The 24862-nt window shown below is 44.1% G+C and overlaps 1 protein-coding gene across 6 annotated transcripts in view; it reads left to right on the top strand.

Moving 5' to 3' along the window:
- Positions 1–21373, top strand: part of MTHFD1L (methylenetetrahydrofolate dehydrogenase (NADP+ dependent) 1 like) — a 233869-nt gene extending 212496 nt beyond the window's left edge. For all 6 annotated transcript variants that reach the window (XM_038001118.2, XM_038001115.2, XM_073022353.1 and 3 more), the window contains 2 exons: positions 13180–13300; positions 21077–21373. In XM_038001118.2, the coding sequence (XP_037857046.2) occupies positions 13180–13269 (90 nt within the window). In that variant the 3' untranslated portion in view covers positions 13270–13300; positions 21077–21373. The remainder of the gene's footprint in view (positions 1–13179; positions 13301–21076) is intronic.
- The last annotated feature ends 3489 nt before the right edge of the window (positions 21374–24862 follow it).

The following is a 24862-nucleotide window of genomic DNA, read 5'->3' as shown; positions in this document are numbered from 1 at the left end:
TCTGATAGATCCTGATCTAACCAAAAGTCATGACAGCTCGATATTTGGGAGCTGGAGGGGGTGGGGAGCAGGGGTAGTAGGATATGAAGGAGCAAAGTCCCCATTGTTGACATTAGAAATCCAGTGGGTAACATCTGAACGGCAAGACCAGGACAACAGCAAAAGGCAAAAAGATAACACTGAGTGTTGACAGTGGTTGCCTTTCAGGAGTGGGAATGCCAGTGGGGGCAGGGCAGTGGCAGGCAGGGAACAGGTTTTTTGTTTGTTTGTTTTGTTTTTGTGAGACGGAGTTTCATTCTTGTTGCCCTGGAGTGCAATGGCATAATCTCGGCTCACTGAAACCTCCACCTCCTGGATTCAAGCGATTCTTCTGCCTCAGCCTCCCAAGTAGCTGGGATTACAGGCACCCACCACCACGCCCGACTGATTTTGTATTTTTAGTAGAGATGGGGTTTCACTGTGTTGGTCAGGCTGGTCTCGAACTCCCGACCTCAGGTAATCTGCCTGCCTCGGCCTCCCAGAGTGCTGGGATTACAGGCGTGAGCCACCGCACCCGGCCATGGGAATAGTCATGTTGTATAGTAAGCCCTGAAGAGCAGTGTGATCTCTTAAGCCAGCATACGATTTACTTTGGTAAAAATTAAATTTAAAAAAAAGAAATTAGGCCAGGTGTGGTGGCTCACACCTGTAATCCCAGGACTTTGGGGAGCCGAGGTGGGTGGATCACCTGAGGTCGGGAGTTCAAGACCAGCCTGGCCAACATGGTGAAACCCCATCTCTACTTAAAATACAAAAAAAAAAAAAGCTGGGCATGGTAGTGCACATCCGTAAATCCCCGCCGCTTGGAAGGCTGAGGCAGGAGAATTGCTTGAACCTGGGAGGTGGAGATTGCAGTGAGCCGAGATTGCGCCATTGCACTCCAGCCTGGACAACAAGTGAGACTCTGTCCCAAAAAAGAAAAAAAAAAATCATATTGGTCCCATAGTGTTTCTCTGTATTTTTAATATAATATGTATGTGCTTATGAGAAACAGAAAGAAAAAGTGATTCGTGAACGATTTGAGGATGTTTGGTCCACGTTTTTTTCTCCCACTTGCACTTGTGGCATAATCCAGAGGAAGAAGGGCAGCTGCGGAGTCCCAGCAGTGTTGCAGTTATCAGGGCAGCCAGGGAGAGGATGGAGGGAGAAACCCAGGAGAGGGCAGAGGAGGAGGGACAGCTGTGCCCACCTGGTCCTTTCATTGTTATCTGCCTCTGCCCTTGCAGTTAGAAGAAGAGTGTTCTGTGTTTAGAAGCCTTTGCAAGTAGCATAGTCAGGAGTCTTTCAGTCCAGGAATTGAAGGTGCTAAAGTAGGAGGAAAACATACATAGAAGAAAGGAAACATCCACATAAGTAAGGTGTGTTAGTCTGCTAGGGCTGCCATAACAAAAGACCATAGATTGGGTGGCTTCAACAACAGAAGTTTGTTGTATTGTCTCACAGTTCTGGAGGCTGGAAGACCAAGATCAAGGTGCTGGCAGGGCTGGTTTCTGCTGAGGCCTCTCTTCTTGGCTTGCAGACAGCCGTCTTCCCTCTGTGTCATCTTCTCTGTACACAAACATCCCTGTGATCTCTTCCTCTTCTTTTAAGGACACCAATCCTATTGGATTAGGGCCCCATGCTTATGATCTTTTTGGGTTGTTTTTTATTTTTGTTTTGAGATGGGGTCTTGCTCTGTCACCCAGGATGGAGTGCAGTGGCAGGATCATGGCTCCCTACAGCCTTGACCTCCTGTCTCCAATTGTAGTTGTATTGGGGGATTAAGACATCAATATAGGGGTTTTGAGGGGATGCAGTTCAGTCCATAATATACAGTAAGCCACTTCTAGACCCAGTCTGAAGTCCTGAGCATTCAGCTGGTATCTGGACTGGATCACCTAAGAAACATTACAGAACAATGTAGGCCTCTGGTATTTAAAATAGTTTAATTATGTCACAGGGTAGTCCTGAATTCCTTCCTAGTTCAGCCAGCCTTGGCTAGCCGAGTTTCGGGGTAGTGATGAGCACTGATGAGGTGACTCCCCCTTCTCCAAACTCTTCTTCTGCCACTGTCCCAAGAAAACCATAAAGGGGAAGTTTAAATAATGGATGGAATTTCCCTGACTTGGGCTGGGCGCAGTGGCTCACGCCTGTAATCCCAGCACTTTGGGAGGCTGCGGTGGGTGGATCACCTGAGGTCAGGAGTTCGAGACCAGCCTGGCCAACATGGTGAAACACTGCCTCTACTAAAACTGCAAAAAAAAAAAAAAAAAAAAAGATAGCCAGGCATGGTGGCACATGCCAGTAATCCCAGCTACCTGGGAGGCTGAAGCAGGAGAATTACTTGAACCTGGGAGGCAGAGGTTACAGTGAGCTGAGATCTTGCCACTGCACCCCAGCCTGGGTGACAGAAAGAGACTGTCTCAAAAATAATAATTTTCCTGTCTTATGTTTTTCTACTACACAGCTTATTATTATCTCTGGGGAGGAGCTTTCCCCGGGTGAGGAGGGGCAAGGGTCTAGTTGAGAGGGAGAGGGGTGAAAGCAAAAGGGAAATGCTAAATGAAATGGCACAGTAAGGTCTGGGCAGCTGCGCCTTTGATAACAACCTCCTTGGAGAGAAACACCAGATCGGCTAAATGAAAGCACTGTCCATCCTCCCCACCCCTTCCTTCCTTCTTCCTCCTCTTCCCATCTCCTCCAGCTTCTCTCTCCTTAAAGGGACTACAGAATGGCGATTCTGTTGCCAGTAGGACCTTGACATAAAACCCAACCCACAACATCACAGTTGATTTTCAGGGGATGAGCTTCTCAGAAACCAGAATTTGATTACTTAATACTGAGTTTCCAAACAATAAAATATATTATTAGATTGATTTGTTTTGCCACACCTAGTAGAGATTCTCACGGTGTACCACCTTTGGGTCAAACGGCTGGTGAATGAGTATGTTGCAAAAACTCTAGGTGGGAACATGACACGTGAGGAATGGAACTTGTGCTTCTGCACTTCCCAGTATCTTCTCTGGCTGCATAAGAGTTAGTAGTCTTTCATCTCCTAAAGACTGAAGGGCCATTTAGAATCACACCTGTTTTGAGTTTATAGTCACGCTTCTGAAGCTTTCTCTCTTACAGCCTTATCTGACCTCAATCAAGCTACCCCTGTTCATTTAAATATTTTAGGTCTTGGCTCTTGGTTTAGCTTAACATTTGATTGCCATAAATAAGAACTACAGAAAGTGTGACTTGTAAAATAGTGGACCCGGAAAAATTAGGGAACAATCTCATAATACTAATGAAACCTTTTTTTCCCCATAAAATAAATACACAATTAGATATAGAAAGTTTTTTTTGTTTGTTTTTTTTTTTTTTTTTGGTTTAAGCTATCTTTTCCTATTTCTATCTTAAATAATTTACAACTCTCCTTTCATCCAGGCAATTATCAATTCTATAATAAAATAACAACAGTGGGTACTGTGTATTAAACATTAAACTAGGGCCCTTCATTTCATTTCAATTTTGAAATAGACTCCATCATATATTGTTATGCTGTAGTTACAGATAAAGAACCAGGGCTGACCTTTGGCAATCACAATCAAAAAAACAAAAGAAGTGAAGGCTCAGTGAAGTAACTCACCCAGCAAGGTGCAATTTATATAGGGTAGAGTCCCCTGTCTCCCGATAATGCTTTTCCCCACACCTCAAAGTCTTCATCTGGTTGCCATTACCCCTCAGACTTTGGGTCTCCAGTAGAACCTTTGCACTTGCAGTTCTCCTTCCTAACTGGCTCAGGGAAACTCCCATGATGGCATGGAACCTGTTTCTGCACCTGTAGATGGGACTGGGCAAGTCTCTCCCACCTCACTTGTCTCACAGGGTTGTTGAAAGGCTCAGGTGTGGTCATTACAGTTAAATAAGGAAAGGCAGGGAAGAATCTCCATAGCTCTCCAAATACGAATAATGAAATGCAAATAATTTTTTTTTTTTTTTTTTTTTTTTGAGATGAAGTCTCACTCTTGTCACCCAGGCTGGAGTGCAATGGCGTGATCTCGGCTCACTGCAACCTCTGCCTCCCGGGTTCAAGCTATTCTCCTGCCTCAGCCTCCCGAGTAGCTGGGATTACAGGCACCTGCCACCATGCCTGGCTAATTTGTGTATTTTTAGTAGAGATGGGGTTTGGTCTTAATTTCTTGACCTCGTGATGTGCCTACCTCGGCCTCCCAAAGTGCTGGGATTACAGGCGTGAGCCACCGCACCTGGCCACAAATAATTTTATACCCTTGTAGTGATGACCTTTCTGTTATCTGTTAATGAATAAATACGAAGCATGTAAGTGTCAGAGACACCAGCTACTTGATCAATAGTGGCATTGTTTTAGAACTGTCTCTATTGGATTTTGCCAACCCACTAGAGAATTACCAGAGCACATTTCTGACATAACTATGATTGATTTTTTTTTAATTTTTGACTAAATATGTTACTTTGACTAAATTGGTTACTTCATTGCATAATGGTGACCTATTTACACTTTTCAGATAGGTACAAATAATCTGTGTCTTATAGCTGGCCATGAAAGAGTAGCAAGCCTGTTATTTTTAAGAAAAAAGCTCGAGTAGTTACTGTATTTGTATCATTTTGGAAATCTCTCATTTTTCTAATCAGCAAAATGGGGATAATGTAAATAACAATAACCCTGACCTCGCAGGGTTCTCGGGATTAAATGAGATATGGTGCATACAACGTGCTTAGCATGGTGCCTGGAGTATGGTCAGAACTTAACAAACGCAAGTTATAAATGAGGTCCCGAAATACAAGAAATACACTTCCTCGGAAACCTTCCTTGAGCCTGGCTACATCTATAGCTACATTTTCTACATGTTAAATACCTCCCTCAGAAGTGTCACTGTTGGAGTTGCCAGAGCACCAATTTATTACTTTGCAAATAGATAAATAAAAGAATCAAGACAAAAGAAAAAGGTACTGTCAGAGAAGACATTCTTTCTTACACTGGATCTCACAAGATGTGGACATTTGACCCGGAACTGCTCACATGGGTCAGCAAGCCTGAGAATGATGCCAACACCCCATGGACCATGGAGGGAAATGGCTGGGGCTGCAGGACTCAGCCAAGCCTGGCACGCCTGCCTTCCAGGCACAGGAGCAGGACGTTGTCTGAAAATATGAAGAATGAAATGGAAGTAATGTGATACCTGGGATGGGGGTGCGCTTTATGTATCTTTTGGTAATAAATAAAAACAAAGCAGGTAAGTGATTGAGAAACCAAGTAGCTGATCAACAGTCATGGGTCAGGAGGAACCTGGTAACCACAGGTGAGAGTAACCAAGGAGATGATGTCCTTCGAACAAATAGAGATAAAACAGTTATCTGGAGAAAAGACTTCTCAAATGCATCCTGGTCCTTTGTGATACCTGATTTCTTAAACTTACACTCAAAGCACTGCGAGAAAGTTGGAGAACTTATTTTCTTTTGTCTCCATCTGGCCAGTCAGGGCCTCCTGCTTCACACTGATTTTTCTTTCCGTCTAAAAGAACTCCCTTAATCTCTCATTTTTCAAGAACCAGGCTCCTTGACTTTACAAAAATCATGTCCCAGTGACACAACTCTTCTTCGCTGTCTCTCTCCAGTGCCTTTCCTTGTTTAGAAATTACCCTAATTACTGATTGTTTTTTTTTTAAGTACAGACAGGGTCTTGCTATGTTGCCCAGGCTAGTCTCAAACTCCTGGCCTCAAGCGATCCTCCTACCTCGGCTTCCCAAAGTGTGGGGATTACAAGTGTGGGCCACCGTGCCTGGCCTAATTACTGATTTTAAATATTAATCTTTCTAAAAGTCAAACTCCAGAACTGTCCGTGTAGAACTATCCAATTTCTGTATATAACTATAGAAATATACATTAGATAAGCACATTGCTTATATAGGAATCAAAAATTACCTGTGAGTTTACATAAAAATGATTTGCAGAGGTTACCTCTGGAAGCAGTATTAGAAGTGGAGGACTCTTTTCTTCTATGTTGAAAATATTTTAAGTAAATTTTTGAAAATGAATAGAAATTTAATCAGGAACAGGCTTTCTACCCCCCCCCCCAAAAAATGTATAGTCTTCTTTACAAAAGAAGAGAAATAATTGTACTTGTTCAGTCATTCAAGGCCACTGAAATAATTGGCATAGCTCGAGCTGTGTGGTACTGTCACAATATGCAAACACAGTGTGGTAATTTTTATAGTAATTGAACCTGACTTACGTCTTATAAAGTCATAAGTTAGGAATTCATTCTGTTCATTCTTTTGATGTAAAAACTAAAGAAAGCAAAACATTTTTTGGCCGGACACGTTGTCTCACGCCTGTAATCCCAGCACTTTGGGAGGCCAAGGAGGTTGGATCACCTGAGATCAGGAGTTTGAGACCAGCCTGTCCAACATGGCGAAACCCCATCTCTACTAAAAATTTTAAAATTACCCGGCCACGGTGGTGGGTGCCTGTAATCCCAGCTATTCGGGAGGCTGAAGCAGGAGAATCACTTGAGGCCGGGAGGCAGGGTTGCAGTGGGCAAAGATTGTGCCTCAGCCTGGGCGACAGAGTGAGACTCCGTCTCAAAAAAAAATAAAAACAACAACAACAAAGAAAACATTTTTTTAAAAAACTGAAAAGTAAAGAATGACTTTGACCTCAATGTCCCAAGGGTCTGCTTTATATAGTCTGCCCCTCCACAAGCAGGGACTGGGTCCTGGTCACCTGGGTATCCTTGTAGTAAGCTCTTAGCAGGGACTGGGTCCTGGTCACCTGGGTGTCCTTGTAGTATGCTGTTAGCAAAGGTTGCTGAGTTGAATGAACTTCACCGTTTCAGTCCTTTCGTACAGTAACAGGCACTCAAGAGAGCCCACGCCGTAGGGCTGATCAGCCACAACGGGAGAGAAATATACTCTTAAGAGCACACACCATCAACCCCAGAGTATCCCTGCCGACCAGGAATGCAGTCATAGTGGTGCAGGTTCCCAACTACCCCAAAGAAATCCCAGGAGATTCCATCTCTACTAAGTCAAGCAAATAGAAATTCCAACTGTAGCAGCACGGTCTATTTTCATAGTATAGTGTGTGTGTGTGTGTGTGTGTGTGTGTCTCCTTTTCCCTCGGTCACTTGACATTGATACTGGGCCATTTATCCTCATGCATCATCTTAGAGTTATGTTTGTATAATTATCAACGTGGCCATTTGATATAAACGATTCTGTCCCTCACATCCAAAGAAAAGGGAAGAAATAGAAAGAAAAGGCCTAATTTCTGAGCAGTTGTTTGTTGTTTGTTTCCTGTTTTCTAATTGTCCTCCATCTTTACTCATCTGTTTTTTTAAATATTAATTATTTTTTTGAGACAGGGTCTGGCTCTGCTGCTCAGGCTGGAGTACAGTGGCGCACATGGCTTACTGTAGCCTTGACCCCCTGGGCTCAAGTGATCCTCCCACCTCAGACCCCTAAGTAATTGGGACCACAGTTGTGCACCACCACACCTGGCTAATTTTTCTTTTTTCTTTTTTTTTTTTTTTTTTTTATAGAGATAGGGCTTTGCCATATTGCCCAGGCTGGTCTTGAACTCCTGGGCTCAATCCATCCTTCCACCTGAGCCTCTCAAAGTGTCAGGATTACAGGCATGAACCACCATACCTGACCAAAAATTCTTGTTGAGGATCTAATATTGCCAGGCACTGTATTAACAATTCAGAAAATACTCCTGCTTATTAAATAAAGACTTGAATTTTTTTCATTACTTCATTGAAAAGAAAATTTTTTTATTTAAATTATATCATCAGCCAGGCGCAACTGCTCACCCCTATAATCCCAGCACTTTGGGAGGCCGAGGCAGACAAATCATTTGAGTCGGGAGTTCAAGACTAGCCTGGCCAACATGGTGAAACCTCGCCTCTACCAAAAATACAAAAATTAGCCAAGCGTGGTGGCAGGTGCCTGTAATCCCAGCTGTTTGGGAGGCTGAGACAGGAGAATCGCTTGAACCCACAAGGCGGAGGCTGCAGTGAGCTGAGATCATGCTGCTGCAGTCCAGCCTGGGCGATAGTGCCAGAGACCATCTCAAAAAAATAATAATAATAAATAAATAAAATTGTGATGTAGTTAACCAGTATAATCTTTTCAGTTATTTTTAAATTTTTGAAACAACATGCTATATATCAGCCATCCATCAGAGGAGGAAAAGAAATGTGTAGAAGAGGGCCTGGCACGGTGGCTCACGTCTGTAATCCCAGCACTTTGGGAGGCCAAGGCTGGTGGATCACGAGGTCAGGAGTTCAAGACCAGCCTGGCCAACATGGTGAAACCCGTCTCTACTGAAAATACAAAAATTAGCTGGACATGGTGGCGCGTGCCTGTAATCCCAGCTACTCGGGAGGCTGAGGCAGGAGAATTGCTTGAACACAGGAGGTGGAGCTTGTAATAAGCCAAGACCGCACCACTGCACTCCAGTCTGGTGACAGAGCGAGACTCCGTCTCAAAAAAAAAAAAAAAAGGTGTAGAAGGACTATCTTCTGCTTCAGATCATGAACTGTAGGAACAAAATAGATATGTGTAAAAATGCTGCTCTTTTTCTGAACCAAAATAAAATTAGATTTTTGTTGTTGTTGGAAAAGGTAGTAGATTTCAGGAGAAATCAGAAAATAAATTATTTCAGAAACACAACAAAACTAAGTACAATGTTAAGTTAAGAAAATTATGTTTAGAAATTGTGATTCTATCACTTTATGAAACAGAATCTTTAGTAATTTTTCAACTTATACCAAGGATATTCTTTTCTTAATGACTAGTTTTAAATATGTAACTATTCTCTCTGTACTGATTTTTAATTAGTGCTCATAAAGGCTATTGATAGAACTCATTCTTTCTCCAAAATAGAGTTAACCCAAAAGCAGTAAAGGTTCAGAAGATTCATTGTAGTAAAAATTCTAGTCATGAAGGGCAAAAGCCCATGAATTTCAGCCTTTGTAGAAGAATCCATTAACGCAGCATTACAAGTAAGTACATTTTAGTGGCTCCTTAGTTATTTTAAGCAGGAGGCCTCCTTAAAGGGCACACAGATAAAGTCAACATAGATCTCCACTGACCCCAGGCGTGTGGCCAGAGGTCAACTCCCAACGGCTGTCTGGACTCCCTTTTCCCTGCAGTGCTGTATTGACTCTTGTCTCGGGGGTGACAATCCTTTGATAACAGTTTTTTTATTGGGAGAAAATTTGTGGGAATGCATAAGGTCTTGCTAACATAATTCCATATTATGCTTGCTCAACAGGAGAAGTTTTAGTTTAAACGTAGACCTATTGGAGATGGCTGTGTATCCACAGGTCAGGGAGTCTCGCGTCTGCAGATTCTTTGTGGTTTCTCGTCTGTTGTCGCTTATCCCAAATAAGTAGCTGTGCTTCTTGGAAGAGATGATTGCGTCACTGGAAGGGGTCATGGGAGTCTTCTGATTGAACTCATTTTCCTCCCATCTGAAAGAAAGAAAAGTTGAAAACAAGAGGAAAGACATTTCACACTTCCTGGCATGTAATATCTCGGCCAGTTTTTGTTTGTTCCTTTTTTGAGACAGATTCTCGCTCTGTTGCCCAGTCTGGAGTGCATTGGTGCACTCTCGGCTCACTGCAACCTCTGCCTCCCAAGTGAGTTCAAACGATTCTCCTTCCTCAGCCTCTCAAGTAGCTAAAACGACAGGTGCTCATTACCATACTCAGCTAATTTTTTTTTGGGTATTTTTAGAAGAGACAGAGTTTCGCCGTGTTGGCCAGGCTGACTTCAAGTGATCTGCCCTCCTCAGCCTCCCAAAATGCTGGGATTACAGGCGTGAGCCACTGCTCCCAGCCTGGCCAGGTTTAGATCCTGGTTTTGTGACAGAATCAGAATGACCAGAAGATTCACGTTCAGATCCACTGCAGCTAACAAATACAGCTCCAGTTACCGCGCGAATCCTGCACCGCCTTTCATCAGCAGCTAGTTAAAGGCGGAGAATTGGGTTTTGTTGTTTGTAAAGATAGTTCGTGTAAACAAGCATGCAGTAAATTATGTTATCTGCAGTAGAATCTTCCGTTGGTAGCTTTGGTCAGGTGGACCCAGATACACCGCCTTCAGGGTTCTTCTTGTTTTGTCACCGTGAGTAGAGATTTCCATTTACACTGCCTCATCCGTACTGTACTGAAATCGTGTTGCAGTCTCAGAAGCTGCAGCAGCCATAGAGTCCAGTGACATCCTTACCAGTAAGATGCCTTTGACCTAGAGAGTGCATTTCAGGGGTGGGACAGCATCCCTGTGGCTAAATATGATTATTCATTTCTTTCTCTTAAACTATAAAATGCTTGTTCTTTTTCAAATCCATAGCTACGCACAGATTATAGAGGCATCTTAAAAAGGCTTTTATAGCTGGGTGCAGTGGCTCACACCTGTAATCCCAGCGCTTTGGGAGACTGAGGCCGGTGGATCACTTGAGGTCAGGAGTTTGAGACCAGCCTGGCCAACATGGTGAGACCCCGTCTCTACCAAAAACACAGAAAATTAACTGGGCGTGGTGGCAGGTGCCTATAATCTCAGCTACTCTGGAGGTTGAGGCAGGAGAATCGCTTGAACCCGGGAGGTGGAGATTGCAGTGAGCCAAGATCGTGCCACTGCACTCCAGCCTGGGTGAGAGTCAGACTCTGTCTCAAAAAATAAAAATAAAAAATAAATAAAAACCTTCTATAAATGCCATAAGATGCCCGCAAATGCCATCTCAAAATGCAGTTAGGCAGGGAAATTACCTGGTATGAGTTGTAACCTAGGCAGCTGGAAAAAAATATGTGTCCACCAGTTACCCTTGTGTTTGATGTTTCAATCTGTAGAACAGTAAGTGTGGTTTTCTTTCTGGGGTCTCCCCCATTATATGCACTCACTGGAGTAACCAGAGAAAAATGTTACCCTCCTGCTGGGAACTTTAACATCAGAGGCTATGATACCCATCTTCATACCTAAAGTTTTAACATATAGCAAGTCCCCACCTACAAGCAGGTCTTGTGTCAAAAGTGTAGTTGTAGTTCATTGTTTGGAACCCAGAATGGATTTTCCCACAGGCGTGTTATGAATGGCAGCTGTATTCCAGGCAGCTGCGGAAGCCTTTTGAGCCCATTTATATACCTGAAGTGCAGTCCTGTGCAATTAGCAAGACAAGAACCAGCCATCATCCATCACAATGTTTTATGTGGTCTCCCAGCCTCCCCCTGTCCCACTCTTAGCCGGCCCAGCCAGGCAGGGAAGGGGGTGTTAATGAGGCCTGCAGGTGCACAGATTTGCTCTCCACCTGCTGCATCTGCAGGGGTTAAGCAGGCTTTCCTCTCCTCTTCCCCCTCACCATTCCTCCTCTCCCTCTCCTCACCCCCAGTTTCCCTTTCCCTGTGCTGAAGGGGCTGGGCAGTGAAGTGAGGAAGGGCGGCTGGAGCTGTTGGGGGCTGAGGCCACATTGTGCAGTTCACATCAGAACCCCCTGGGGACTCGCTCCAGTTGCAGATTCAAATGCAGCAGGTCTGGGGTGGGCTCTGAAATTCCAAATATCTAACAGGCTCCCAGGTAATGCCCATGCACAGGCCCACAGGACCCATCTGAGTAACAGGAGTCTCTAAACACCATGCGGGGAGGAGAGGCTGGTGAAGAGGGAAACCTGGAGTCACGACTGAAAGGCAGTGGAGGGTGAGAGCTAAGTTCTATTCTCTGGGCCTTAGGGAAGTCCCTTTTACGCTGAGAACTTTTTGCCATGTGGGAAGAAGCAGGCAAACCCTGGATGCCATCAGGCGCTGGCGCATCGCAGCCTCATCTCATCCAAAGCATTCTTGGCCAGGGCATGTGGAGGTTCTACATGACATGGCATTAACCCTCAGGAGAGCAGGCACAGTAGAACCCGAGTGTCTCCTCCAAGCAACTGGGTGCAGCATTGCCCCATGCGACTGGGTGCAGCATTGCTCCATGGGCATCATTTGTATGAGACACTCACTATTAAAGCACAGTAGGAAATATTGAAATGGAAAAGGAACAGGTCATCTGGGAGCCCCAGAATCTAGACCCTGGAGCAGTGTTTCAGGGCCTGAGGATCCGTCGAGGGGCCAGCGTCAGAGGCCCCAGCACACACAGGGCTTCTGATGCGAGAGGAGAGTGTGCGGTTTGAAGATCTTTCATCCCAACACAGCAAAGCGGTGAAGAACCAGTTTTCATCCTGTCTCCACCACTAACTAGCCGTGTGTCCTTGAGCTCATACCCTCATGCCTAAATGTCCTCTGTCCTCATCTGTAATGTAAGGCTAAAATGAGTACCTACCTCATTAGGGTGCTGGGAAGCTCAATGAGATCTTTTCTGTAAAACCCTTAGACTGTCCGTCAAGTGTCACAAAAGCAGTAGTAGGGGTGGCCGTGGCGGTATGGTAGGGGTGAAATGAGTAATTTGAGAGTATAGGCCTACTAAAGTCAAATTTCTGGTGTTGCAACTTATTACTAGTGTGACCTGGGGCAAGTGACTTAGCCTCTCCAAACCTCAGTTTCTTTGCTTGTGAAATGGAAATAATAAAAGTTCCTACCTCCTCCATTATTGAGAGGATAAAATGAGGAAAGCACGCAGCACAGTGCCCGTCAACAAAGCAAGCTCTCAGTGCCTACCAGTTACTGTTACTGAGGGAGACCGCCGTGACGACTGGCATCTGAACAGGAGTTTTCCAGCTGTGCTCCGGGAGCTGTAGGTTTTACAAAAATGTGTCTTGGGGGTGAGAAGGAGACCATTATTCACCCTGCCCACACCCGCTGCCCCCTTCAACCTGATGGGCTTGTCTTCGTTGGGGTTCAGCATGAAGATTGTATTGAGAAGAAACGGTTTGGAAGATCACTGTTTTGTAGTTCGGGTGTGTTGTGGGGCCACAGGGAAGATAAATGGTCTCAATTTTCAGGAAGTTGACATTTGCCTTTTCTATTTCATTTCCTTAAACAAAAATTGAAATATCAGATGACAAATTTAAAGAGATACATGCATATAAAACCTAAAGTTCTATGAGGCTGTATTGAATGATAGAGTTCATTTGCGTCATCAGACGTTGTGGCCACTTTATAGCATTTGCTAATCTCTAACACTCGTTTTTCCCCCCCAGATGAGCACCATGCCGGGACTGCCCACCCGGCCCTGCTTTTATGACATAGATCTTGATACCGGCACAGAACAAGTTAAAGGCTTGTTCTAAGTGGACAAGGCTCTCACAGGACCCGATGCAGGTAGGCTGATGTGCTTCGACTTTTTCTTTCTTTGTTTTTTTCCAGTTCGAATCCTTTTTTTGTCATACTTGTTTTTCTGATACCGCAGAAGTGATCTGATAAATCCTTTCCTTCCTTGGTTGCTCAAATTTCTACCAAATGACTTTCCATGCCTGGAGTTCACTCCCAGGTATGGATGTGAGTTAGATGCTCAGATGCTCAGTACACAGCCCTTAGTGTACCTGCACGCAAGTCCAGTGATAGCCAAATTATGTCATCCCTGAATACAGATATGTTTAGAGCATCTCTGACCATAACAGAACTCTGTAAACTCATTATTCTTCTCCAGGATTAAAACCAGCATCTGTTGTAATTTTAAAAGAGTAACTTCCCACCTTCCTGCCACGTATCTCTTGGTACAGAGTTAGAATCCTGTGAAAGAGGAATCTTGGTGTATCCGTTTCCTGGGGCTGCCATGACAAAGTATCACAAACTGGGTGGCTTAAAACAGGCTTAAAACAGGAAAGTCTGAAACAGTTCTGGAGGCTAGAAGTCCAAAGTCAAGGTGTCAGCCAGGCCATAAGCTCCCCCCCAACCCGATACTCTGGGGGAATCCTTGCTGGCCTCTTCCTGGCATCCGGTGGTAGCTGTCACAACCTGGCATTCCCACCTTGCAGCTGCGTCACGCCCGTCTCAGCCTCTGTGGTCCCACGACCTTATCCCTGTGTCTGTCTCACATGCTGTTCACCCTTGTAAGGACCCCGGTCCTATTGGATTAGGTAGGGCCCACCCTAAGAACCTCCTTTTAACTTGATTACTCTGCAAAGACCCTCCTTCCAAATCAGAACACTCGACCGTGGCACAACAGGTGTGTTCGGCTCTCATGTGCCTGGACAGACACACAGCAATAGGACAGACCATTTCACTAGAGGGCCCCATGGGTCCCAGGAAGGACAGGGCAGCAGAAAGTAGGCCACTTGATGACTTCGGGTCTGCACAGTCTCAGGCTGGGCTTTGACTTTGAGCTGTCTTAGGCAGCCCAGACCTGGGGACTCTCTGTCTTATTCATGTCCACCCCACAGCACTGCAGCCATACCTGCTGGCTTCTGTCCTGACTCCCCACTGGGAAGAAAAATGACCACATTCCTAAACCTCCTCCCTGGGGGACAACTTCTAATCAGAAGTTTGAAAGACTGAGGGCTGCTTCTCTTACCCCAGGGATCAAGCATGTCCTCACCATATTCTAAAGACACATTCCTTCCCCGCAAGCACCCCGCCTCCTTCTCCCCACTGACTCCTGTTCCTGAGCCCAGAACCTCTCCCTCTTGCCAGCATATTCTCAGCCTTTGCAGATGAGCTTCCATGACCTAAAGACCCTGCTCTTCAACCACCTCTGAGTTACGGCTGCAAGCCAGGCATCCAGGATTCTCATTTCATTTGTTTCACTACCAGTAGTCCACTTGAGGACTTGTTGTTGTTGTTGCTTTTTGAGACAGAGTCTTGCTGTATCACCCAGGCTGGAGTGCAGTGGTGTGATCCCGGCTCACTGCAACCTCCGCCTCCCAGGTTCAAGCGATTCTCTTGCCTCACCCTCCCCAGTAACTGGGATTACAGGTGTGTGCCACCACACCCTGCTAATTTTTGTATTCTATTTTATTTTTTATTTTATTTTATTTTATTTTATTTTTTGAGACAGAGTCTCACTCTGTCACCAAGGCTAGAGTACAGCGGCACCGTGTCAGCTCACTGCAACCTCTGTCTTCTGGGTTCAAGCAATTCTGCCTCAGCCTCCCGAGCAGTCGGGATTACAGGCACCCACCAGCACGCCCAGCTAGTTTTTGTATTTTTAGTAGAGAAAGGGTTTCACCATGTTGGCCAGGCTGGTCTCAAACTCCTGACCTCAGGTGATCCACCCACCTCGGCCTCCCAAAGTGCTGGGATTACAGGCGGAAGCCACCGTGCCCAGCCTAATAGAGATGGGGTTTCACCATGTTGGCCAGACTGGTCTCAAACTCCTGACCTCAAGTGAGCCACCTCCTCTGGCCAAGTTTTTTTGTTAAGCCTTTATTGCTAAAACACTAAAGACCTAGGCTATGGTGAGAAAGATAAGGGACCCATAAATGAAATTACATTAAAGCAAAGTGTGAAATTGTTTGTTTTGGGTTGTGGATGTTGTTTGGGTAGTGTTTGTATGTGGTTTTTGCTGAGGAGCGGGAGCTGTGTTAAGTTTGAGCCATAACTGCATCTTTTATCTTTGTTATTTCAGAAGAAAGAAAACTCTAGAAAATGAAGTAAGGGAGACTAGTTGAACAAAGAAACCCATAAACTCAAGCGTTGATAAAATGTTGTTTGTCTTTTGGTGTGAGTTTGTGTGTAGCAAATGTGTTGCATTCCCCAGTAAGGCCGTGGGGAAATATTGCTATTTCCCCAATTGCTAGTTGGCCTAGCAATACCAACTAATCTCTCTTTTTATGTCAGGAACCCATTATGTTACATTTCTGCTGTTTGTCATTTTTCTCCAGAATAAGTGTGTTCAATTCTCCTATCTGTCTTGGACAGTATTTTTCCAGCTTTTTGGTGAGTTTTCACATGCTCTCCAAGTAGGTCACGTAAGTCCAGTTATACCTTAATCATTGTAGTTAGGACTCAGGTAATGCGAAGGGACACATCCTTAGCTTTACTAATGCATACCCTTAAATCCTTTATTACCTACTCCCTAACAAGAGTTCCTCCAGATGTTATAGACGGGGCCTGCAGGGCAGGACAGGGGCCTGTGGTAATTACCTCCGATGCACTGGGCATTGTGCTAAGCACTTTGCAGGGGGGTCACAGCACCTCTGCAGCCAAGTGTTGTCCCATAAGGCCACAAGGCTTCAAGAGGATCGAGCCTACCCCTTGGTCACTGAGGGGTGGCCCTGGTCTGCAAGGCTACAGAGCTGCCTTGCCATCCTGTGGCACTGCTTCTCATTTCGTAGCTGGCACACGTCATTTTGCCAGCCTCATCACATGTCATGCTGGCATCAACCCAGGGAGGTGGGTAGTGTTTTTGTTTAAGAGCTGCAAGAACTCTGCCCAGAGCAGTCGACAACCTGCTCAAGTTGTGCAGCTAGTAACTACAAAAGCCAAGACTCAACTCCCATCTGTTGACTCTCAATATTACCCCAACCTTTATGCCCCAAACCGAAGGATGCCCTTTTCATTTCAGTCACGGGCAAAATGAACTTTGGCCCATTCCAAAAGATGATTATCAGCTATTTGAACAGACAGGTATTTGAGGATAATGGGGTAATTTTTTTTTTAATAAGTAAAGATAATTGTTTGGGTATTAAAAGCTATGATTTTGTCATAACTCTTTTTAGTCCAAGTATAATAGAGCCAGCTCTTTCCTAATTCTCTAATGGAATGGCATTTCCACCCCCTACCCACCACCCAATCCAAGGCCTCCTTCTTCTTTGTGAATTGCTAAATACTGTTCTAGGCTAAGTGGGCAGTGGTTCAAAACCCATCGTTTGACCCTGCTGGAACAATCAAAAACAGATCCAGTGTCCTAAGATAAAACCACCATACAAAGCAAATGTTCCCTCTCGGTGGCTCCTCAGTAATGACCCAGCAAGCATTGTCTGTTTCCTGTGCCTCTCACTGTAGCCATCAGGGACCACTTCTACTAATAATCAGAGGTCTGTGGCTGTTCAAAATGCATAAGATAAAAATGTTAAAGCTCGGACAAACGTGGGCATCCGAAAGGAAATGTCTGGCTTGCTGACTTTGCTCCCTCAGGGGTCACACCGTAGATGACATGCATACCCAGGTACTGAGCAGCACACTCATTATTCCCCCAGGAAAGTGTTGAAGGCGCCTCCCACTCGGGAAGAAGATTGCGCTTGGTTGATGACAACTTTCTGTCCTTCCCTTCCTCACCTTTCTAGCCTGCTTCACCTCCTAGGAAACCGTGTGAAACCAAAGGTGAACGTTATATGCCAAAAAAGCACCAGAATTTGAGCTCTCCTTGCTCCCTCTTCCCAAGACTTCTCTGTAGTCCCTTCACTATTGTTAGAATAAGGGCATGACTCATTCTTTTGGATGTAACTAAATAGAACTAATTAAAATAAGTTGTTTGTCCCAGTGAAATTGATCCGGCTGTTGAGTCTTTTGTTTAAAGATTATTGGAAGGAAGGATTTGATATTTTTTTCCCCCTATTCTGTTTTCTCATTCCGAAACTTTATCATATTTCTGAACTTTGGCAAGATTCATTCAAATGAACACACAATAAAGTCTGGCAAATTTCCTAAAGAATTCAGGGACTCCCTTCTTTATTCCGCTCTGAAAAGTTATGTTGAATACGGAATCAGATTTACTCCAGTCCTGCTATAAATGTTTGTTATTTACAAAAGAATTGCTTTTTCTTGAATTACACATGCAGAAATAAGTTCAGGAAAGAAACTCATTTCTTTCCTAAACTGGCTTATGGCATCAACAGACAAATGGTTAAAGAAAATGTGGTATGTATAGACAGTGGAATACTATTTAGCCGTTAAAAAGAATGAAATAATGTCATTTACAGAAGCGTGGATGGAAGTGGAGGTTATTATGAGAAATAAACTGGGCACAGAAAGACAAATGCTGCATGTTCTCACTCTCATGTGGAAGCTAAAAAGCTTAGCCTCATAGACAGAATAAATGGTAGATACCAGAGGCTGGGAAGGATGGGTGGCTGGGAGGAGGGTATGAAGAGAGGTTGGTTTTGGGTACAAACATACAGTTAGACAGAAGAAATAAGCTCTAATGTTTGATCGCAATCTAGGATGACTATACTCAGCAACAATATTTTGTATACTTCAAAGTAACAGGAAGAGAGTACTTGAAATACCAACATACAGTAATGATAAATACTCAAGATAATGGACACCCCAGTTACCCTGACTTGATCACTACACATTCTAGGCATGTAATAAACACTCCCACATACCCCATAAGAATATAAAATATTAGGCTGGATATGGTGGCTCATGCCCATAATCCCAGCAATTTTGGAGGCCAAGGTGGGTGGATCACTTGAGCCCAGGAGTTTGAGACCAGCCTGGGAAACATGGCGAAACCCTGTCTCTACTAAAAATAGAAAAATTAGCCAGGCATGGTGGTGCACACCTGTAATCTCAGCTACTCAGGAGACTGAGGCAGGAGAATCGCTTGAACCCAGGAGGTGGAGGCTGCAGTGAGCTGAGATCATGCCACTGCACTCTAGCCTGGGTGACAGAGCAAGACTCAGTCTCAAAAATATATATAATATATCAATACAAGGGAAAAATGGGCAGAAATTTTCAATGATATTTAATAACCATAAATTAATCTTGAGTTGGGTTGCTGCCTGCCAGCCCTTCTGTGAACGTGATTTGTTCAGTCGCAAGTCACAAACCACAGGGTTACAAAGTGCCCTGGGAGGGCGCCTGAGCTCTGTGGTTTTAGTCTTGAAACTTTATCTTTTCACAGAGCAATTCAAAAATTGCTCATCACCATTGTGTTCCGAGAAAAGAGGTGCCAATATATCACCCTGAGCCATCCAAGGAGTGCTGTGTGCCCTCTTCCTTTCCGCTTCCAGGCGGGGGCCAAGTAGGATGGAAGCTCCAGCTTTATACTTAAATAATCCTCATCAACATCTAAAAGATAGTGATAATTAAATCTCTCCTATGTTGCTAAATTAAATCTCTCCTATCTAACTAAAATGGAATGTTTTAAAGCTTAGGTAACAATTGTGAAATTCTTAATTCCCCTTAAAAACATTTTTTTCTTAGCACATTTTGATTTCTTATTCCCATGCCAAGATAGAATGTTTCGTATATGGTATCTTCCAAAGTATTTTCCCACTGAGTTAACTTCTGAAATTGCTTCTTCCAATGATAAGCAATAAACAACAGATTCGTTTTTACATTCTCACCTTAGCTATTGCATCTCTGATTGTTTTCATCTGTAATGAGACTTTCTATACTTTGGCCAGTCCTTCTGTTTTTCTTAAAATGTGGAACCGTGGGCCAGGCACGGTAATCCTGTAATCACATCTGTAATCCTAGCAATTTGGGAGGCCGAGGCAGGCGGATCACCTGAGGTCAGGAGTTCAAGACCAGCCTGGCCAACATGGCGAAACCCCATCTCTACTAAAAATACAAAAATTAGTCGGGCATGGTGGCAGGTACCTGTAATCCCAGCTACTTGGGAAGCTGAACCCCGAGAATTGCTTGAACCCAGAGGCGAAGGTTGTAGTGAGCTGATATCGCGTCGCTGCATTCCAGCGAGGGCGACAGACCAAGACTCCATCTCAAAAAAAAATAAAGTCAGACCACAAACTCTAAGCCCCTTTAGACACAAAATCACGGGATACAAATGTAATGTGGCTAATCAGCTGGTCTTCCACCACCCATCTCTGGAGCATGGAAGGCCTTGTCCAGCCTTGCCTTGCCAAGCAAAGAGTCATCTCTACTCTAGCACGCCTGCTGTCCCAAGAGTCATTGACCCTCAGGTCAAGGGATACCAGAGCCACTACAGTGAGGCTGGCCGTGTCTCTGAAATATTTTCTTTTTGTTCATCTTTGTTGTGCTTATAATACTCCTGTTTTCTGTTTATTCCCCTCACTTGAATCAGATGTTAGGGGAGTATTTGAAGCTCCTCGTTCCCTCTCTTCATCAATATCTTCTGTCTAGAAACTAATCAAGCACCCTATCTGGCTCCAAACCGCTCAGTTATCTCTGGGAGGCCAACTCACAGGATTTCAGCAGAGTTGCACTTTCTTGGCCTAAAAGATAAGTCCTTCCATGTGTAAATTCAGATTAAAGGCAACATATTGCATTTACATTTTAGAGGGGTGAACACATTTTTTTCTGGGACTTAAGTGTTGTTTTGTTTCTTTGTTTTTGTTTTTTGCTTTTGTTTTTAATGTCGTTTGATTTATTTCTCTTTCTAAGAGATTACAGGATTCAAGAATGGCAACGAATCTTAATAGCCTTTGAGAGAAAGCAGCAAAACTTTAGTACTAATTTCCAGGACCATGAACTTCCATGCTGTCCTAAATGGCATTTTTCAGACATTGCTTTCTGTGCCTACTCTATAAAACCCAAAATCCAAGGTAGCAGGATTCCTTATCTAAAATCCTAAACAAGGCTGGGCATGGTGGTTCACACCTGTAATCCCAGCACTTTGGGAGGCTGAGGCAGGTGAATCACTTGAGCCCAGGAGTTCAAGACCAGCCTGGCCAACGTGGTGAAACCTCGTCTTTACTAAAAATACAAAAATTAGCTGGGCATAGTGGTGCACACTTGTAACCCCAGCTACTCAGGAGGCTGTGGCAGGAGGATTGCTTGAACCCAGGAGACAGAGCTTGCAGTGAGCCAAGATCTCACCACTACACTCCAGCCTGGGTGACAAAGTGAGACTCTGTCTCAAAAAATTAAAAAAAAAAAAAAAAATCCTAAATATTCTCATTCCACAGGATCCTACAAACTGTAGATCCCAAACTTGGAAGTTCTGGGAATTCTGCCAGTATCCCCAAGTAAATCTCTTGGGAAGTTTAGAATGCCGCATGGCGTAGCTGTGCCTGCCCTTCCAGAGGGGTACAGACTGATTCTCCACGTCTGCTAAGTCAAATATTCCAAACACAGATCAGCCTTATCTAGTGAACAGAACCATCGCTCTGCTCTTGAATTTTCTTTTGGCCTCAAACTTTAGAGCTATAACGTGTTAACGGTTTCACACCAGAGGAGAAAGCTATTCTTAAACTACTCAAACATGGTTTTTTTTCTATTTTTCAGACTCCTGAAGCAGACTACTCTTTGCCTTTTTGCTGCAGTTGGAGAAGAAACTGAATTTGAAAAATGTCTGTTATGCAATGCTGGAGACACAGTGAAATAGGCCAAAGATTTCTTCTTGGTTCAAGATGAATTCTGTTCGCAGCGGAGTGTGGCGTTCAGCAAAAGGACCTCCACCAAGACCGAAAGAAACTAATTTATTTCTGTTTCTGTGGAGTTTACATTATTTCTACTGCTTACACTTTAGAATGTTTATTTTATGGGGACTAAGGGATTAAAAGAGTGTGAACTAAAAGGTAACATTTTCCACTCTCAAGTTTTCTACTTTGTCTTTGAACTGAAAATAAACATGGATCTAGAAAACCAACCAGCAAGTTTTCAGTGCCAGATAAAACTCTCTGCGCTCTAGAGGTAACTCCTCATGGGAGGCAGCTGGGAGTGTTACCTGACACTGATTTCCTAGAAAACTGGGAAGGCAACCAAGCTTTTTAAACGTGACAAGAAAAGCAATAACACACATCGAGAAATAGCTGATCAATTGGGAAATCTGACTGTCAGGGATCTCTGGTAATATCTCTTGGAATGAAGTGCACTGTGTATCCAATGCTATTTTCCAGCGCCAGTGAAGTTGCTATTTCTTACCTAAAACAAATGGGTTTATGCTAGTTTCTTCCACCAAGGAATGAGTCTCAATGGCCATTAAACTTTCTAAGGCCCACAGGGCTAGGAAAAGTCGCTCTTAAAGGTCAGGTGTTTGGAAAATGTTTTTCCTTTTGCCCAACCCTTAATTAATAGTAGAGAATGTTCTGTGGCCTCTTCCCCTCACTGGGAGTTCCTGACCCTTCTTTGTTTTCCAATTTTTCCTACAATAATATAAAATTACGTAAAAGTTAAAACAAAACCAAGGATTCAGGAAGAAACAAGCAGTGATTGTCCTCTAGGCAGCCTAAAGAAAATAGTCACCATAAATATCTTAGATGTCCTCCAGGCATATCCTGCAGGATCTTTCCTGCGTCCTCTTGTCCTACACCCTCCAGTGACCCTGCTCAGCCATTGCTCAGCCCATAATGCATCTTTATGCACAATTTGTCCCAAAACACTGTTTAGGAACTCAAAAGCCTCCCACTCAAAAGCTGTCCGTCCCAAGAATAATTTCACTTGGCAGTTCTGAAGCGTCCTTCCCCATCCCTGCCCTTTATTTGGGAGTACACCTCTCCAAATATACAGTAAAACACCAGTTAACTATATATTTGGAGAGGTATACTCCCAAATCAAGGGCGTACCCCTCTCCCTTTACAGTAAATTTGTAAACCCTTTATAATCTTCAAAAAGATGTATACATTGAAAACCCTATATATTCCACTCAGAAAGCTGTCTTTTTTTTTTTAAGATTGGAGGAGCTCACTCTGTTGCCCAGGTGGAGTGCAGTGGTGCAATCATGACCCACTACAGCCTCAACCTCCCAGGCTCAGCCTCCAGAGAAGCTGGGACTACAGGCACGCACCACCCCACCCAGCTAATTTTTGTATTTTGGTAGAGACAGGGTTTCACCATGTTACCCAGGCTGGTCTCAAGGTCTGGGGCTCAAGCGACCTGCCCACCTCAGCCTCCCAAAGTGCTGGGATTAGAGGCGTGAGCCACCATGCCTAGCCGTGAACTGATTTTTAAGCAGTTGCCTTCTGCTACTCATGTTTTTATTCTTTTCCTCTGCACTGAAAGGTTAATTTTCTATTTTTGAAAACATTTTTAAAAAAAATATTTTAGGAATCTCCATTCAAAAAGCTTTAGCCTGGGGACTCCTTTCCTTACCTACTTTTACCAGACAACTCATCAACTCAAAAAGTAAATAAGCATCCTGCATACCAGTGCGGGAGAGTTTTCCACTGCTCACTTTGGAAGGACTATCATCCAGGTGCTGCTGGAGACCGCAAACTGTTTCCCATTGTGTAGGCTCATTCGAAGTCCTCTGGGTGTCATAACTCGGGCTCTGATGGATTTGTTTTTGCTCATTCGCTACCCTACTGATGGTAGCGTGTATTTGACTCCCACTGAGTGATGTGCAGTCTCCATCACGAGGAAAGGTTAATTAATGGGCTCGTGAACTCCCGATGACTTAGGGCATTCACAGAGAAAAAGAAGTATTATTATGGGGAGTATTGGGAGGAGCCAGTTATCAACCATCTCTTCTGAGGCCACAGCATGAGAAAAGAAAAATCACATAACCTTTGGCGTGGTGGGTTTCAGTTAGAAATCTTCCCAAGAGGAGTGGATACTGATTTCTTTCTGCCTTTAATCGAAATGTAAAAAACTAATAGACCAGAGATGGTGAGTGGCTCCAATTACCCACTGTGGTGCACAAATGTGTGATCATGCCCCCGTCTGCTTGAGGACTGGCAGTAGTGACACCTGCCAAGGTGAAGTCCCAGACCAGAAGAATCATCTGTGAAAGCTGCCCAAAGAACACACTATAGGGATTAACTGAGGAAGAGACGCATAGGGACTTGGGAAAACAGCAGCAAGGCAACGAGCCAACCCACTCATTCAGAATTCTTTTGTTGTTGTTGTTGTTGTTGTTGTTGTTGTTGAGACAGAGTCTTGCTCTGTCGCCCAGGCTGGAATGCAGTGGTATGATCTCGGCTCACTGCAACCTCCACCTCCCGGGTTCAAATGATTCTCCTGCCTCAGCCTCCCAAGTAGCTGGGATTACAGGCATGCACCACCATGCCCAGCTAATTTGCATTTTTAGTAGAGACAGGGTTTCGCCATGTTGGCCAGACTGGTCTCGAACTCCTGACCTCAGGCCATCCACCCACCTCCGCCTTCCAAAGTGCTGGGATTACAGGCGTGAGCCACCACCCCGGGCCTCATTAATATTCTTTTTATTCTCCTATTGTCAGGGTTATTTTGTTTGTTTTAACTAGAGTGTGTATGTTTAATACACTTAAAGCTATAAGGAGTATTTTTCACAATAGATATTTAAAGAGAATCCTAGTTCCCTCCCATCTGATAGTAGCCAGGGTTTGTTTTCTTTATTTGTTTGTTTGTTTGTGTAATTAGAATGTGCCTGGCCTGTTTTTAATCATAATTTACCTTCTATATTCCCAGAAAATCCACATACACATATTTGTACATTGCTTTTTCATAAATGTGTTCACACAAGGTAATAAAAATTAAGTAACAAGTGCATTCTTTTTTTTTTTTTTTTTTTTTTTTGAGAAGGAGTCTCACTCTGTCGCCAGGCTGGAGTGCAGTGGCGTGATCTCGGCTCATTGTAACCTCTGCCTCCCAGATTCAAGCAATTCTCTGCCTCAGCCTCCTCAGTAACTGGGATTACAGGCGCCCGCCACCATGCCTGACTAATTTTTGTATTTTTAGTAGAGACGGGGTTTCACCATCTTGACCAGGCTAGCCTTGAACTCCTGACCTCGTGATCCACCCACCTCGGCCTCCCAAAGTGCTGGGATTACAGGTGTGAGCCACCGCGCCTGGCCAACAAGTGCATTCTTACAGCATTTGTTACAAACCTATAATCCGTATCCTCTGAAAAAGTCAAGCATTATGACAAAACAACTGGTCAATCAACAGATCTTCATATAACACTGTAAACCATAATGCAACCAGAGACAGATACACCCCAAAACTCTAACAGCTATGCTTCAGAACAGCAAAATGGACTAGAATTCAGGGGTCTGAATTTGAATGGGGAAAAAATGTAACATCTTTTTGGCTGTAATGTAGCATTTCCTTCCCTGTGGGCGTCAGCAACAAAACACAGCACTATCAACAGTG

This window comes from Chlorocebus sabaeus, chromosome 13, assembly GCF_047675955.1.
Source record: "Chlorocebus sabaeus isolate Y175 chromosome 13, mChlSab1.0.hap1, whole genome shotgun sequence".
Lineage (NCBI taxonomy): Eukaryota > Metazoa > Chordata > Mammalia > Primates > Cercopithecidae > Chlorocebus > Chlorocebus sabaeus.
This window is presented reverse-complemented; position numbering and strand designations above follow the sequence as displayed.